Source organism: Halictus rubicundus, chromosome 7, assembly GCF_050948215.1.
Source record: "Halictus rubicundus isolate RS-2024b chromosome 7, iyHalRubi1_principal, whole genome shotgun sequence".
NCBI lineage: Eukaryota > Metazoa > Arthropoda > Insecta > Hymenoptera > Halictidae > Halictus > Halictus rubicundus.
Window position 1 is genome coordinate 4,832,270 of NC_135155.1, and position 16,145 is coordinate 4,848,414.

At 36.7% G+C, this 16,145-nt stretch overlaps 1 protein-coding gene and 1 non-coding gene across 3 annotated transcripts in view; one reads left to right on the top strand and one right to left on the bottom strand.

Moving 5' to 3' along the window:
• Ssh (Protein phosphatase Slingshot) overlaps positions 1-16,145 on the top strand; it is a 103,389-nt gene that overhangs the window by 21,208 nt on the left and 66,036 nt on the right. For both annotated transcript variants that reach the window (XM_076790598.1, XM_076790599.1), the window contains one exon: positions 13,948-14,107. In XM_076790598.1, coding sequence (XP_076646713.1) covers positions 13,948-14,107 — 160 coding nt within the window. The remainder of the gene's footprint in view (positions 1-13,947; positions 14,108-16,145) is intronic.
• On the bottom strand, positions 6,400-6,472 carry Trnar-ucg (transfer RNA arginine (anticodon UCG)). The gene has a single exon. It is a non-coding gene; the product is annotated as a tRNA-Arg (tRNA).

Consider the following 16,145-nt stretch of genomic DNA (forward strand, 5'->3'; position numbering starts at 1 on the left):
CGGGCAAATATGTAGTACAGTTGTTAAATACAAATAAAAAAGAACAAATTCAACCGTTACGACCGCAGTTTTCTGTGACACGAAAGGTTCGAAATCTGAAATGTGTATTTACAAATGGATTTACGATTTGTTGACAGAAACCTCGAAATTATAGGCGTGTAAATGCAATTGTCAAGTTAACTCGGCCTCTACGATTCGCAGATTAGATAACTCATGGTAGGTAAATGATAGTATACATACAAAGTAAACCATCGTATTGGAATAACGAATTTTTGTTGCAAATATAAATATGTCCTAGGTTATACCTGTGGAGGTACAATTAAAAAACGCAGTGCCGTATACCTTATACACGGTGTCCTATTTGAATGCGCCTGTTTATCGGCAAGGTGGTTACCTTCCGTGTTAACTGACATAGAGCAACAGCTGCGCCCTTTATGCCGCTGCGATTTGAAAAGGGGACCCTCGAAAGCAATTATTTTTAAAAAGAGAGAACCACTGCGAGGACCAGCTTTTGTACTGGTTTTGAATCTCTCACGGGATAGCTGGTTCCAATCTTCTATTCCCACAGTATTGTAACACGTGTAGTGTAATAGAGATCTGTATCTTGTACCTTTAATCCATCGAGATCCGACACTAATTTTGTTGATCTCTACAAGACCGAATTTTCGTTATGAATATGGAAGGATTTTTTTTTTAACCTGAAAACGGCAAATACCATTTCTTAAATGCATATACATTTCCATATACATATTAAACGTATTCGCAGTTTGAACGAGAATTTTATGTTATCAACGTAAATTTAATTAATCAAACCGGAACTAGAAAGTTCAAAGCTATCACTAGACTTTATGCGTTTATAATAAAAATTAGTAGGTCAAATTTAAAACAGTGAGAGAATTAAAAGGATTGGAGAATATCTAAATATTATTTTTAACTCGCTAAAATGATTAAAGAAAGGAAGGAGTTTCCATTTGGCTCCTGCCTGTTTCAAGTTATATAGTTATAAGAAAATGTCGATTTGATTTTAGTATAAGCGATAAATTTATCGAAAGTATCTCCAATGTTTTAAATTATGTTGAAAATTTGATATTTCTTACCTTGGAAATGAACAATGTTCAATAGAAAAGCGTATTCGTATGTGAAGACTGATGCTCTATAAAGGGTTAACAAAGAGTTCAGGGGTTACCGTGTCGGAAATAAACAGTGATTAGAAGGGAACGAGAAATTGTGTGTTTTGCGCAATAGAGGTTTAAGTAGAACTGCTGCAAAACATCTAGTAATTACCGTATTGCGGAAGACTATTATTGAAGGCAGTATTGAATGAAGCAGATAATAAGAAGAAATGGAATGGCCGAGATAACCGAAGGTCCAGGAAATGTGTAAAGAAGTGTGCGATGATATACAGGGTGTCCCAAAAATGTTGTACTTCCTTATCACGGGGCAGTTCCTATGGTCATTTGAAGTAAACTTTTCCTTTGCGAAAATGTTTTCCGTAGCTTTGTTCAGGAGTTATTAACGAGAAACGTAGACCAATCATAACGCTGCTACAGCAGACGGATCCCGGCTCGGCCAATGACAACGTCACGCTCAGCCGGACCTCTCACGCAGTCGGAATCCGACCGTTATAGCCGCTCTCTGATTGGTCCGTGGTTATAAGTTAAAGCATTTTTATTAAAACGTTCAATTATGTTCGTGTTTCTAATTGGCGTCGTTATTTCCACGCATCATAGTTTAGATATCTAGGGTCAAACTAGCAAATTGCGAATGATTTGTAACTGCACATTTCAAAGAAATAGATCTTGCAACGCACAAACAGAGAGAGAGAGATAGATTGAACGTTTTACAGTATTTTGTAAAATGCGGATTTTATGGATTTACAAGCGAATTTCAAAACATCAAGATTTCACTTTCGATTTGCTAATATTATTACAAAAGAAAAGACATGTTCAAGTAGCTCCCCTTTGTTGCAACGGACGTGACAAAATTTTATGTTGCATAAAATTCCGCCAAGTCTAGTGGCGAGAGTGTTATTGAAAATAACAATTCAGTTTTACGTCCAACTAGTTTTACCATCGCATCGGTGTTCAGTCGATCATCGTTCCCTCTGAATTGTACAGCAATGCGGTGTTGCTTAGAGACGCGAACCACAACACGAAACAGGCACACGACTAGATAATAGTTAATCGAACCCCAGTGTTCGCTGGGTTACTAGAATTTACGGAACTACCGCAATTCCACTGTAAGGGATAATTACAATAAAATGTAATCTTCTTCCTTCGCCTGAAATTCGCTACGTATTTTCTAAATTATATTTTTACTTGCGTTATCTTTTTTTAAGTTGGGCGATGGCAAAATAACAAAATCATTTAATATTCTTACCTAACGGAGGAAACGGAAATTCGTAAATACAATTAAATTTTCACAAGCGAAACATAGAGAAAAATCAGTTTTTCTGATTTTTAGCAGTAACATGTTATTACTAGACTGCGGATTTTATGCATTTATGACAAAAATGGGTAGGCGTATTTTAAAACAGTAAAAACATTACTGTTATATTATTTTCAGTCTACTAAACATACTAAGAAAGAAAATAAATTTCTATTTCACTCCAGTCTGTTGCAATTCAGGTAGCAAATTTTCCTGCGCTTGTGTTACTAGGATTCTCAACGAAAAGAATGGAAAAAGTCTGCACTATGCATTTCGATAACTGCATAATCGATAAATGCAGTCCCAAACCATGAGACTTCCACCACAAAAATTTCCATTAGGTATATTTAAAAAATTTTTCGTTACAGTGAAACCTGTTTTTGTGCGGTCTTTTTCTATTCGATTTTTTTTGTGCGATTTTCTTTCATGCGGTATATGAATGCCAACGGTGTTGGCATTATAACACCCTTGTAATGTTCTCATCACAAGAAGATGCGCGTTTTGGACTGCGACGAGTAGTTTATGCGGTTCTTTTCCGCCGCATAAAAAATTTTCTTTAATATGTTGTACAAAATTATTTGTTATAGCTGTTTATGAAGTTTCTGAATATTTCTTTTTGTGCGGTTTGTTTTATGCGGTCCCTATCTACCGTACAAAAACAGGTTCGACTGTATTCTTAGTTATCCTAGTTCGGGCTAAAATCATTCAAATACAGGGCTGCAATCTTGCGTTCGAATGGAGGAGGATTAAAATGACGAATTTTTGCAAGTATTTCGAGCGCAAGTTTTCAACCGCAGCACGGTGCATCGTCGACTGCGAACCCCAGAAGCTGGATTCTTCGATCTCGGTATACCTGATCGCGGTTCGAGACTCTCGATTCTTCCGAGCAGGTAGAAACAGGCCGGGACATCTGTCGTCTCGTTTCGAGTAGGTCCAAAGAAGAGAATCGCGCGGTGAAACGAAGAGAACCGGTTCGGAGTTCAGCTGGTTTCCACGGGACAAAACTCAGAACGATGAGCACGTGTTCTCCTCGGAAGAGGGTAGGGCGAGCAAAGATGGAGAGCCGATCGACGCGACGCGATTCTGCTCCGCTCTGCTCCGCTTTGCTCGGCTTCGCTTCGCTCTGCACGTCTTTGTTGTCTTGTGCATCTGCCGATGCATTTTTCCCTGTGGTGCCTGCACGTTTCCCCGTTTCGCCAGGGAATCCAAAGGCTTTGGAAGGTTGCCGCGATCGTTTGCTCGCGTTAGTCTGCAGGTCGGTCGGTCGGTAGGCCAGCCGGTCTTTTGCGTTCACCGTTTCCGCTCTAGTTGGCCGGCTTCCAGTGGTTCGCTGGATATTCTTTCTTCTTCGAGCGAGACGCAATTTTCTCCGCGTTAAACGTCGCTTTTCCCGTTCATTGCTCATCATTGCGTCACCGGGAATCACGGGCTCGGTGAAAGCGATCGTCCGTTCGATTCACGCCGAAGACAAATGGTAGCCGGTCTCTCGGTGCTAGACGTGTCGGTGTGCAGTGCTCCCTCGAACAACGCGGTCTCGATTAACGCTAAACTTACCAGCGCCGCACAGTGGGCAATTTGGACAAAATCGGATTCAAAATCAAAGAACTTTCGATAGGAATGAGGTAGAACGATGAAACTTTTTTTAAATTAAAGCTGAAACTTTGTAGAATATGGGAAAAATAGGGAGATTATGGTACGAACGTTTTTTAACCTTGAGAAAATTCGTTAAACTTGCACAATTTCAAGAAAATTTTAGTTTTTCCAATACCACGCGCGGAAAAAACTTTTTTTTTAACATGCTATACATCATTTCCCATAGATTTTTTCACGCTGATTTCAAGTCTGGTCTCAAAATTTGTCTACGACCTCAGGATTTTGCAAAAAATAGATTTTTGTGACAAAAACTAATGAAGTCATTTTTTCGTTGAAATGATTGGATGGTAATAATCTCCCTATTTTTCCCATATTCTACAAAGTTTCAGCTTTCATTTTAAAAAAATTTCATCGCTCTACCTCATTTCTATCGAAAGTTCTTTGATTTTGAATCCGATTTTGTCCAAATTGCCCACTGTGCGGCGCACAGTGGGCGAAAATGCCATTTTGGCGGTCTAAAATAATAACTTCTAAACCATTAGAGATAATTGAATGAAATTTAATAGATAAAAAGGTAACATTTATAGCTTCAAATTGCAACAGGGTGTTTATTAATTGCACAGGTTTTAAGCAAACTATAGAATAAGTGGCATTAATATACCTGTTCTTCTGCATTAACCCTTTGCACTCGAAGCTATTTTAACTCCAAAACGAAACATTTCTTCCGACCTAGAATATTTCCCTTCTATATATTTTTTTTCATGTTATACATACAAAAATGGTGCAATTTACTCGTACAATACTGAAGTGTTTAGTAATTTATTGAATACAAACAAATTTAATAATGTAAAAAATGTTTTGAATAATGACACATCAATTTTTAGTGGCGCATTACAGTCGCCATTCGAGTGCCAAGGGTTAATATTCCTGAAGTAAATCTGTAATCTTTGATAATTTGTTGCAAGTTGTCGCAAATGAATTTTTTTGCATCTTTTGGCCAACTAATCATAGTTTATCACAGTATAGTCGGTGCAAGATTCTATTAGGATCCGGCTGAGATGTGCATGTTTATAGTTCAAATTCCGGCGAAAAACTTGTGGTCAATCGAAAAATCTATAATTTTTAAAATGTAATAACAATTACTTGTTTTAACGTTTTTTTAAACCCTAGAAGATGTAAGCTTTCATATTGTCTAAACCCAACTCAGCTATTTCTTATAGTTTTCTTTTAAATTGCTCTTGAATATTGGAAAAATCATGTGAAAGGAGACTGTGGAACGTGGGGTGGGGGGGGGGGGGGGGGGGGATAAAGATGTTTTTTTCGGATTTGCTTCCTTTGAAATGTTCTTCTTAAAACATTCCCATCACTCATTTATTTAAAAACAAAAAAAAAATGTTCCATTTTCGAGCGCTGAAATTGCGTTTTCACCCACTGCCACTTATTTTGCAATTATTGAAATTAGAAATCGCAGTTTGCAATTATTGAAACGACCAATCATCATCAATTTCTAACAGCTCAACAGAGGTACCCCCCCCCCCAATGAATCATAATTATCCACAGAAACTTATCATAGGATCACCCCGAAATACAAATTGGTAACCGAGGACGATTAGATGATAGATTTTGTTAGACGACAACGATGTTTAATACCTGGGATGTCGCTCGAACAACTGCAAAATTAATTAATGTACTGGCGAATGGTCATTAAAAAAAATTAAAACTCCTTGGTGAGACATCTGGTGCGAATTTACAGTACAATCACTGTATAAATTTCAACATGAAGAGGGCATCGTAGATGTTATTTTTTCGTTTAACAAGAATTGTGTTCATTCAGTGGACAGACAAAAGAAAAACACATTCGACTTTTACCACCGTTGTGTACAACGGTTTTTTAATGTCTTTTAATAACTCGACGACGGAAACTCTTAAATTTTAGGTAAAGGATTGAATTGAGAAAACCGCATTACTTGTAGGATAATTCTAATGCTTCAAGTAAGATTAAAGTATTTTATTTTGCCAGATTGTTAAAACAAAATATTCGATTTTATGTTTGAGGTTGTTAAAATGGAAATATTTTATTTCGTGATTCAGATACTCCAAATAAAAGCATTCGATTTTGAGATTTAGATTGTCACAATAAAACTGCTTCATTTATTTAAAACACTATTTTCGAAGCCAAATAAAATCTAAAATATTAAACAGTATTTATTTCGCCAAGTATCGCCCACCTCGTATCGCTAAGGGTTAAAGTGTACATATTTACGAAAATTTTGTTTATAAAGGTCATTAACGTAGTATGAATATAATATAAAGCTATAATATGATTATAGTAAGTGAATAATGTAAAAGATATATATTATTCTATCAGAAAAATATGTTCGACCGTGACAGGATTCGAACCTGCAATCTTCGGATCCGAAGTCCGACGCCTTATCCATTAGGCCACACGGTCAGTCTACTGTTCCTGCTGGATTTTTATATTTCAGTAGACAGCGGAATGATGAAAGCGATGATACATTTAACGATTAGAATTTATTTTGTAACTTACTCAATCACTGTTTTATCGTACGAACCATATAGGACCTTTTCATTAATATTACAGCGGTGGGATAAAACATCTGTGATTATAGGAATATTTCAACTGATAATATTAAAAAAGAGATATTAAATTTTTTCATTAAAATCAGTTAATATATATATATCAGTTATATATCTCTTTTTTAATATTCATTGTGCTTTAAAAATAAGTATAATTGATGCAGGCACAGTAATCGGGTCCCTTAGCCTAGATCTGCAAAATACATATTTAAAATTTTCATTTCGTGGTGAAATAAAAAAGTTTAAAAAAGAACCTTAATCAGTTGTTTCATGTAATTCCTACCAATTGCAATTTTTTCAAAATCGTTAGTACGCGTCATTTAATAAATCAGTACTTTTAATTGCTCGAAAAAAAAGTCAAGTGGTTTGGTCCAATTTGAAAAAAGTTATTCCAATTTAGAGGGCGTTCGAATACTTTCGTTGGTTAGTATATTCGGGAGCTACGTTTGCAATCGACCATGCTATTTACCAACACGGGTGGCAACCCGTAAACTCAGACTCCCCGATGCACAAGCGTTGAGTACCGGTTCGTGGCACACTTTGGCGTGGTTATGCGAATTGTATTCTCCTCGTAAAGGTTTTCGCTGTACATCAATGACAATTGCAGATGCGATCTTTGATGCACGTTCACCGGTGTCGAGATGTTTCGCGCGACCTACAGCCGCTGCGTGTCAAATGACATCATCTCTATTACCTCTATTTCTACTCCGTCTGTCAAGAAGACGTATCGCCCTAACAATATACGTGTAAAAGCTACCCTATCTTTTTCGGGAAATTCTCTCGAGCCCACCGGAAGCTACTCGCTACTTCAAACGATCTCGAGCAGAACACGTTTATTACTTTATTATACCGCAATAAAATTTCCCCCGTTATCTGCAGCCCATTCTTATCTGCTCGATGGAATTTCTGTGCTGGGTCTGTAACATTGTTGGCCTTTTCATGTTACCAACTCTTAATCCCCCCTGCGAACAGTAAACCTCCGATTAAAATCTCCAGTTTCTTCAATATTTGAAAAGCAGAATGTCAACAATTTTTATGGCGGCATAACATCGGTTTTGATTGTCTAGATTTTTAGCGTTGAGACAGTTTGTAATGACGGTCATATCTAGGTGAAAATTAAATCACATAATTTATGAAACGATAAGATAATTGAACTATTTCAGTTTCGTACTTTCTCCGTAGACACAACTACCATAATAGTGTATACGTGGTCATCTGATAGCTCCAATGTAAAACCAGTACTTTTAAGTTTCTGTAATTTTTTAAAAATCGATTTCGCAGTCAAAAATTCGGAAAAAATTTACAGGCGTGTGCGATAGCAGGTAGAATGTTCATGAATATTTTAGTCATTTTTTGTTGAGAAAAACGGAAGAAATAAAGCATAATTCACTGGACCGTACTCACCCTATTACATACTACTGGTCACTGAGGGTTTGGGGGGGGGGGGGTATTTGACTATAACTATAATCCACGAAACCCATTTAACTATAATCTACGAATTATCTAATTAAGATTGACATATACCAATACATTCCTAAACATTTTGATTAGGAAGGGTAATGAACTCACTAATATTCTTAAGAAATACAATTATATATTGTATTTAATGAAAGCAGTTTTGTCATCAGAAAGAGAACAACGATCTCGTACATCTTCGGCGGTTTTAATCGAGTTAAAAAAGGGGCGATGAATAGTTGGGACATACTTTTTTTTTTTAAGATAAAAGAGGTTGAAAACAAAAGAGCGTAATGCAGACTTACACCGCTATGGTGCTTATCAGAGTTGGGCAAAGCGTAATTCCAATTACAATTACAATTACTTACCAATTACTAACTTACTTACAATTACATGTAATTGTAATTGGTAATTGCAATTACTTGATGAATCACTGTAATTGTAATTGTGGTTCGCAATTACAACTACTGGTTGAGCCAAATTAATTGCAATTACCAATTATAATTATGTGTAATTGTACTTTTATTTCTGCAATTTCAAGTATTCTTAATGCAATTACAAGTAATTGTAATTGGTAGTTGCCATTACTTGACGCCAAAATGGCACTAAAAAAGAGTAATTAGATACCTATTTATTTATTTATACCTATTTATTATATACCTATTTATTATATACCTATTTATTATATACCTATTTATTATATACCTGTTTATTATATACTTATTTATTATATACCTATTTATTATATACCTATTTATTATATACCTGTTTATTATATACTTATTTATTATATACCTATTTATTAAATACCTATTTATTATATACCTATTTATTTATTTATACCTATTTATTATATACCTATTTATTATATACCTACTTATTATACACCTATTTATTTGTATACCTATGTATTTAACCCAAGAGGTTGTTGAGTGGAAATGCGGCCGGCTTGACCTTTGTTTAATTACTCAATTTTTTTGGTATATGTAATTCAATTGCTGCAATTACAATGTAATTTTAACTGCAAAGACTTAAATTACAATTGCAAGGTAATTTAAATTACAGGTAATTGCAATTACTTAGCGTCAAGAAGTAATTGTAATAGAGAACCTCAATTACAATTACAGTAATTGAAAGGAGTAATTGCAATTACTTCACACGGTTACAGCGATTGTAATTGTGTCTAACAATTATTTCAGTGTAATTGTTCTTTGAAACCACTAATTTTTATGTTTTGGACCATATAACCGTTTTCTTATTGAAATTATAGTCCACTTTTGCTCATGTAATAGAAGATGTAATTGAATACTCATGTAATCAATTACTGCCCAATTTCGGTGCCTATTGGTTTAGAGACAAAAGAATATGCCACGATCTTTCAGTAAAGAATGAAGTTGTACATCAGTTGACGCTGTCTGTAAACAAATTATGCCTTGAAGATTCCGAAACGATATTAGTGTTGAAAACCTTCAGAATTTGGACTCGCGCCATGATTCTCGGACCCCGCCATATGTGGTATTGTCGCGGAGCGTATGCTCCAGCAGAGAGGTAATTTTCCGAGACGGAGTAGCGGATATAAAATGAAATTCGGTTTATCAAAAAGCTGGAGGTCTTTCCGTTACACGGCTCCTTTCCACGAATTCTTCGGCTCGGAATGCGAAAACACGCGACAGCGAGAGAGGCCACAATCTCCACGAGGGCTAATAATACGGCCAGCAAAAGTTTGCATCGCGGCGTACCCGCGCCCGCGCCCACGCGTCGCAGTTTCGCAGTTCTAGCATGAGTCCCGAGATGATTTTAGTATCCCATCGGTCCTCGGCGTAATCGTGCGTGCAAGTTCGTCTCTGTTCGTGGTTTCGCAAATTTCCGATTCGCCGTCGCCTCCATTTCGAGCAGCTCTTCGCGTCGATCACACCCGCGAACCTCGCGATCCTTCAGTTCCTTTACCTCGCAAACGATCTTCTTCCTCGTCGTCGCATAAAATCTGCTAGCGAGATTGTTATCTCTTTCGTGAACAGAGGAATTAATATTTTCGTTTTTTTTTTCGCTTTCCCGTACGCGATGAGCAGTGATTTTTTCCGTGTATAGTGTATCCGAACGATATCGCAGTGGTGGTATTTCTCTTCGACGCGTTCCTTCGACACCGATCGGTTCTGCTTATTTCCCGAGTTTGCTCGAGAAGTGCATCATTACGGAGAAGTCTGAGGAGGACACCCCTGCAAGTGGAAAAGCAGGGGTACCGAGTATACTCGTGAACGGTTATGTAGACAGGTATGGGTTTCTAGGTTGAGCCTGTCGAGTAGCTCGTACATGTTCATCGATAATGAATAAATGAACGAATAATGAATTTTTACAAATAGCTCTGTAGACATGAATATCGTATACCGTATAGTTCGTTCAATATGGACAAACACATGGTATACGAGCCGTACCTTCAAAATTTACTTCAATCTACTTTAATATTAAATTAGAAATAAAATTTTATTAACATTGATTCAGTGTTAATAGATTGCGCATTGTAACCTGCATTAAAACATTGACTGCCTCACTGAAGTGCCTATAATAGTCGCATAAAATCAGGGCGATTTATTTAATAGTATGGACCGTTTATTTTGAAAGTAAGTAAGTAAGTTATTTTGAATGAGATATCATAATTTGTATATTTGTATTTTTTTTTTTTCATCAACAAAAAATGGGCTTGCACCACTTTCAATATAAACGGTCCATATGAGAATGAAGAAGACTAGATTTATTATAGCAATAACTTCTTTAACGTTCTTGCATCCTGTGCATTTTAACGAGATTTAGTTTACTTAAGAAAGTGAAATTAAAATTGGCTATCAAGCTTGATCGGAGATCGTAAGTCTCTCATTGTGTATGATCGACATGACAGTTAAATATGGACAAACGAATCATTTTTGCATCTTAGTGGGAGTATGCAGCGAACCTCGTTTAATTGTCACTGGTTGGGACCGTGCCACGACTGTTATCGGGGAGATAGATGTACTAAGCACCCGTGGTCCCACACATATACATACTGAATCATATTATACATATAGGTTTAATCACGTTTTAAATATACATTTAACAGGTCATATCCGGTAAATTCTTTCTTTAAAAAGTTTCTATTTTGTATAAAGTTACGCAGAATATAACATAAACACATTGACGCCGGCGCGTACCACCGGTGACTCGCTTTGATGTCACATCGAACAGTATTGTATGTACATACAACCAAATGTGTATTTTTAATTTGGCGAATAGAAAAGATTGTCATATTGAAAATTAGAATTAGAAGAATTTAAGGTATATTCATTGAAATAAAGTGGGATCGATGTAATTTTTCTTCAATGGCTATGCAGCGAAAACTTACATTTTACAATTTTCTCCCTGTTTTCGAGCGAGTTGACCACTATGGTGACCCCAAGGGTTCTCCCCTGAAAGCAGTAACCAACACTTTTATTGCATCCTGCACGCTCTGCAATAGGGAGTAACTATGCATCGGCCATCGGGTTTCATTTTAACCCTCGGATGACCGGACTAGGGTACATTCTGATCCCAAGTTACAAATAAATCTAATTCCCCGAGTTCCATCTGAATTCTTATTTTGTCGTAGGCAGTTGCAATAATTACATATTTATATTAGATCCAATAAGAAGGTCACAAAATTAAGTTGGGAAATCTGTGAAGAAAGGCTAATGCAAAGGATTGCAGTTATCACGAAATCAGTAAAGCATCTAACTTGCGAGAGTTAACAGAATTTCGGAATGCCGTGAATTCTCGATATATGTTAACAACACTTGCCAGTGACATATATCGTCTAGGAGACATACCCTCTCGAGCTTCTTGGCCCCTCACGGGGTATGCCCCGCGGTAGTGGGGATAATTCATACATAGAGACATCACTGTACCTTTACGTTCCAACTTATTAAAACTATTAACCCTTAACGGTCCTGAAGTTTTTCAAGTTTACTTCCCACCAGGTCCAAGCTATTTTTCACACGAAGAGAAACTGTGGACTCAACATTTTTATATTAAGTATAGATAGGAAAATATTTATATTTTATTTTTTTTTTATGGCGGCATTGGTCCGTTAAGGGTTAACACTAGAGCTATATAATAATAAGATTAACATTGATCTCAAAGAACTAGGTTGAAGAAAATACGATGCACTGGGATTTGAATGGATCTATCGACGGCCGCCATGAGATCGTGAAAAGGATGCTCCTCGTGAGGGTTGAATCATGTCGGGGGTTGTCGAAGGGATTCAAGGTCGGCTCGGGAACGGACCCGCGAAAATGACCAGAGAAATCAACTCGCTCCAGTTTACTAATAAGGCCATGCTGTGAATTGCCCCCCGTCACGGCGGCTGATCCCTTATCGTGTGAAAGTAATCGTCACAGCTCTCGATAACGAAGCTTGTAAAAGACCGCGCCGCCGAAGATAGATTTTCAGGTTTCTCTTTTCTCCGGTTACACGCATGTAATCGCTACCCTCGTGAAAGAGAAACTTCCCATTGTATCGCGCACGGGTACCGGAAGCTCGCGCGTACACGAAATGCCATATGCGTCTGGCTCGTTGATCGCTGCAATCAGAGTGCACACTTCTCGCTCCTCCGGCCTACAGACGCGTCCATTAGAAACGCACGTGTACCTTCAACTCGAACTTCTCGTTCAAACGCGTCGATCGATTGCACGCCGTTCTTACGGTGCAGATTCGCCGAATGCATTTCGAACATTCCCTACCGAAATTTTCCTTCTTTCTGTCTTCTTTTAGAAATTGATGACACACAGCCGGAGGCGAGTGTACAGGAAATCTGACACTTGTATGTTGATTTTTTAAACCGGGATGTACACCACATGTGCCAACAGTTCTTTTGGATTGGACGTGAAAAAGAAGAAATTCTTTTTTCCTCGTGCAAAAGAACAATCTCGGACAAACATAAACCGGACAGTAATTTCTCCCTTCGATAATTGTTAATTGAATTGAAAGCAACATATCTAATTTATTTTTAAGTTTTCTCAATCTTTCTATTTTAAGTTTCACCTACCTATTTTTATGAATGCATAAAACCAGCAGTCTATTTTTATAACTGTACTTTAATATAGTTTATGGTAAAATTAAAAAAATAAATAAGGTTATTTTTAATTATAAAATTAAATAAGGTTAAACACGCTATGTCTTTTCTCAGTGTGCTATACGCATTCTTCTACTTTACAACGCAAATTTTGTAAAGTAAATTTTGCAAAGAGTCCCATCTTACATCCCATAGCAATTATTTCCGTTCCTTTTTCTTTTTTTTTCCTGTGAGCATGAGTTTCTTAATTAACCCCCTACCTCACAATTTAATTCTAAGGTTTTAGATTAAAATGTACTATTTTATTTCGTCTAATGCTGGGCGGAAAATAAAATAATTTGTGTTTCTTTAAAATCAATGCGAGTTGATTAGATTGTTAATACATATGTTAGTTTAGGATGGAAAGTTAAAAAAATTGAAGTTCGCCGTGTCAGGGACCTAATTTTCAGACGAGAGGTTAAGAGACGTGTTAAATTAAAAATAATAAAAACCTCATTAGTATCATCTAAGATTGTTTCATTGAATTCTACGCGTGCGTCGTAAATGCATGGAATTCAAGGTTCAGTAATTTCATTAGAGAGGAGACTATTAAATTGCATAATACCATAGTACATGATGCGTGCAACTTGTAGATAAGAAACAATGGAGATATCTTCAAGAATACGATCAGTGTCACGATAATTGAAGAAGTAATTATTTTCAAGCACTTGGTATCAGTGTGAGAAAGAGAATTCGAATGTTTTTTCTTGTTTGAATTTTCACTAAAGAAATATGTTTTGTTTTCGTTTGTTTTGTAGCCTGAGCGAATGTTACTTCGCTGGCAAGGGTGCGGCCCTGGTTCTGCCTCCAAACGAAAGGGCCATACCCTCGAGGAAGGTCTCCACAGCAGGATGCGACATTCAACAGCATTTACAATCTATGTTCTACTTGCTCAGACCGGAGGAAACGCTCAAAATGGTGAGTCAAGAATTTGGAAAAATATTTTCCTGTCCCCTCCGTCGATATGACACCTCCATCAAGATGACATAAGAAAAGCAATTAACTCTTCTATTAACTAAGGTGGTCCAACTAAACTATCAGTTCCTTCAGAACACTTTCTGAAGAAGTATAAAATATGAAAAACATTTTTGAATCTATAAAAGTTTCGCAAGAACAAATGTCTTCTTAAGAGCCAAGACTCCGTGGATTCGCGGTAAGGTAGAGTGACAAGGTTATCGACAAAAATAGGCGAAAAATGGTTTTACGTGCAACTCAATTTTTCGTCCTTATAAGAGAATATTTTTCGCTGGGAAAGAGCTCGTTCGAAAGAGGAAGGTTCAATCTAGCGCGCGCTGGTCATCAGCTGACGAGATTATGCAGATATTTGATAATATAAGCATTAGAAGTACGCAAAAAATTGACAATCTGCGTGCCGCGGAATCCAAGCATTTTTACGCCATTGGATGAGTTTTCTGGATGAAATCGAGAGTAGCGCGCGCTAGAAAATATCTCCAGCTACAAATTGAGCTATATTTTGTCTTGATTCTCTGCGAAATAAAGCCAGAAACTTGAGGCACGTTTCTGGCGTTAGAATTCATAATATCGATAATACAGAGCAAAAACTGTGACAAATTTAGTCAACAGTCTTAGGACTCGTCGGATCAAGATCAAGATGGATCTTAAGTCAGTGGCTGAAGGCTGTGAACGGAAATTATACAGCAGTTACTGACGTGCTGACTCTGCAAAAGTCACGTGACTACCCTTGGCTCTTGAATGTCTGTTTCAAAGTATATTTTTGCGCGAAGATGATCTTTTTTCTTTATTTGTATCAATTTATTAGACACACTTGCAGAAATTCATTTTCAGCAGATTGCATACAAAATATTTTCTCTGTCGTCGTAATTGACGCACGACAAGTGCTGAAACACTGTTGTGTAAACGTACTAGAAAATAGTGCAGGTGGAAACGGTAATGACTTCTGAGAAACGCGTGCACTTATTTTGTGTAGTAAAATCTATAATGAAGTCGAGGCCTTCTCAGTAATCTAGAGCAGTAATAGATTGAAATCATTTATGATAACTTTCACATTTTCTTTTTTTTTTTTTTGCAATTACCAGAGTGTTCAGGCTTAACAGTACATATGTATATATCAATGTCGATTATATTAAGAGTTTAAAGTTGAAGTAATTGCAGCGAGTCAAGTGGTTTGGGGAGAGTGAAGTTCAGGTTTCTCCCCCACAATCTATCATGCAATTATTTAATTCAATTTACTGTCCGTTAATTATTAAACAAATAGTTCTCAACGAACTGAAAGCAATTTGCTCATTCTTTACTATCGATAAGGAATGTCTTTCTTTGCCTCGAATGGTTCTGGCATTTCGAAAAAAGAGGATATTCTCAGCAAACTTTTCCTAACATAATTGCACAAAAAGCGTTTCATGCTTCGTCCTAGTTTGTGAATTATTGCTGTTTACAGCTGCCAGCGTTACGCAGTTTTACGGTGCTAAATAACTGTTTCAAGTCACTGTTTTTAGTTTATAGACGGAATGCTATGCTTTGGATAAGCCTTCGACTGATCATTTTATTTTCTGTTGTAATTCCTAACAGATCTAACTTGTGCTTATAATCTAGAAAAAAAAATTCTTTAATTCGCGTAGTACATTATAAATAAAATTCCTTTAAAATCCAAAGCATTACTAAATTCCACTAAAAAATTCCACGTTTAATATATAAAAGAATATCAAAGAATATAAAGGACAAATCAAAAAATAAAAAAATTTCTTCGCGTAGTTACATGCACTGTAGAGCATTACTATAGTACCACTGAAGCCTTCAAAAGTTTTGCACGTGTATACAATGACATCCAAATGTTGATAGCATTACGGGGAAACAGTTAAAAGGGAATTATAAACGATGAATTATTCTTTCAAATTTCAAAAAACTTAGAAATATGAATGGCGCTATAGTTACGGACTGCGCGGTGTATCGGAGCAGCGGACTTCATCGTCCGAGCCTT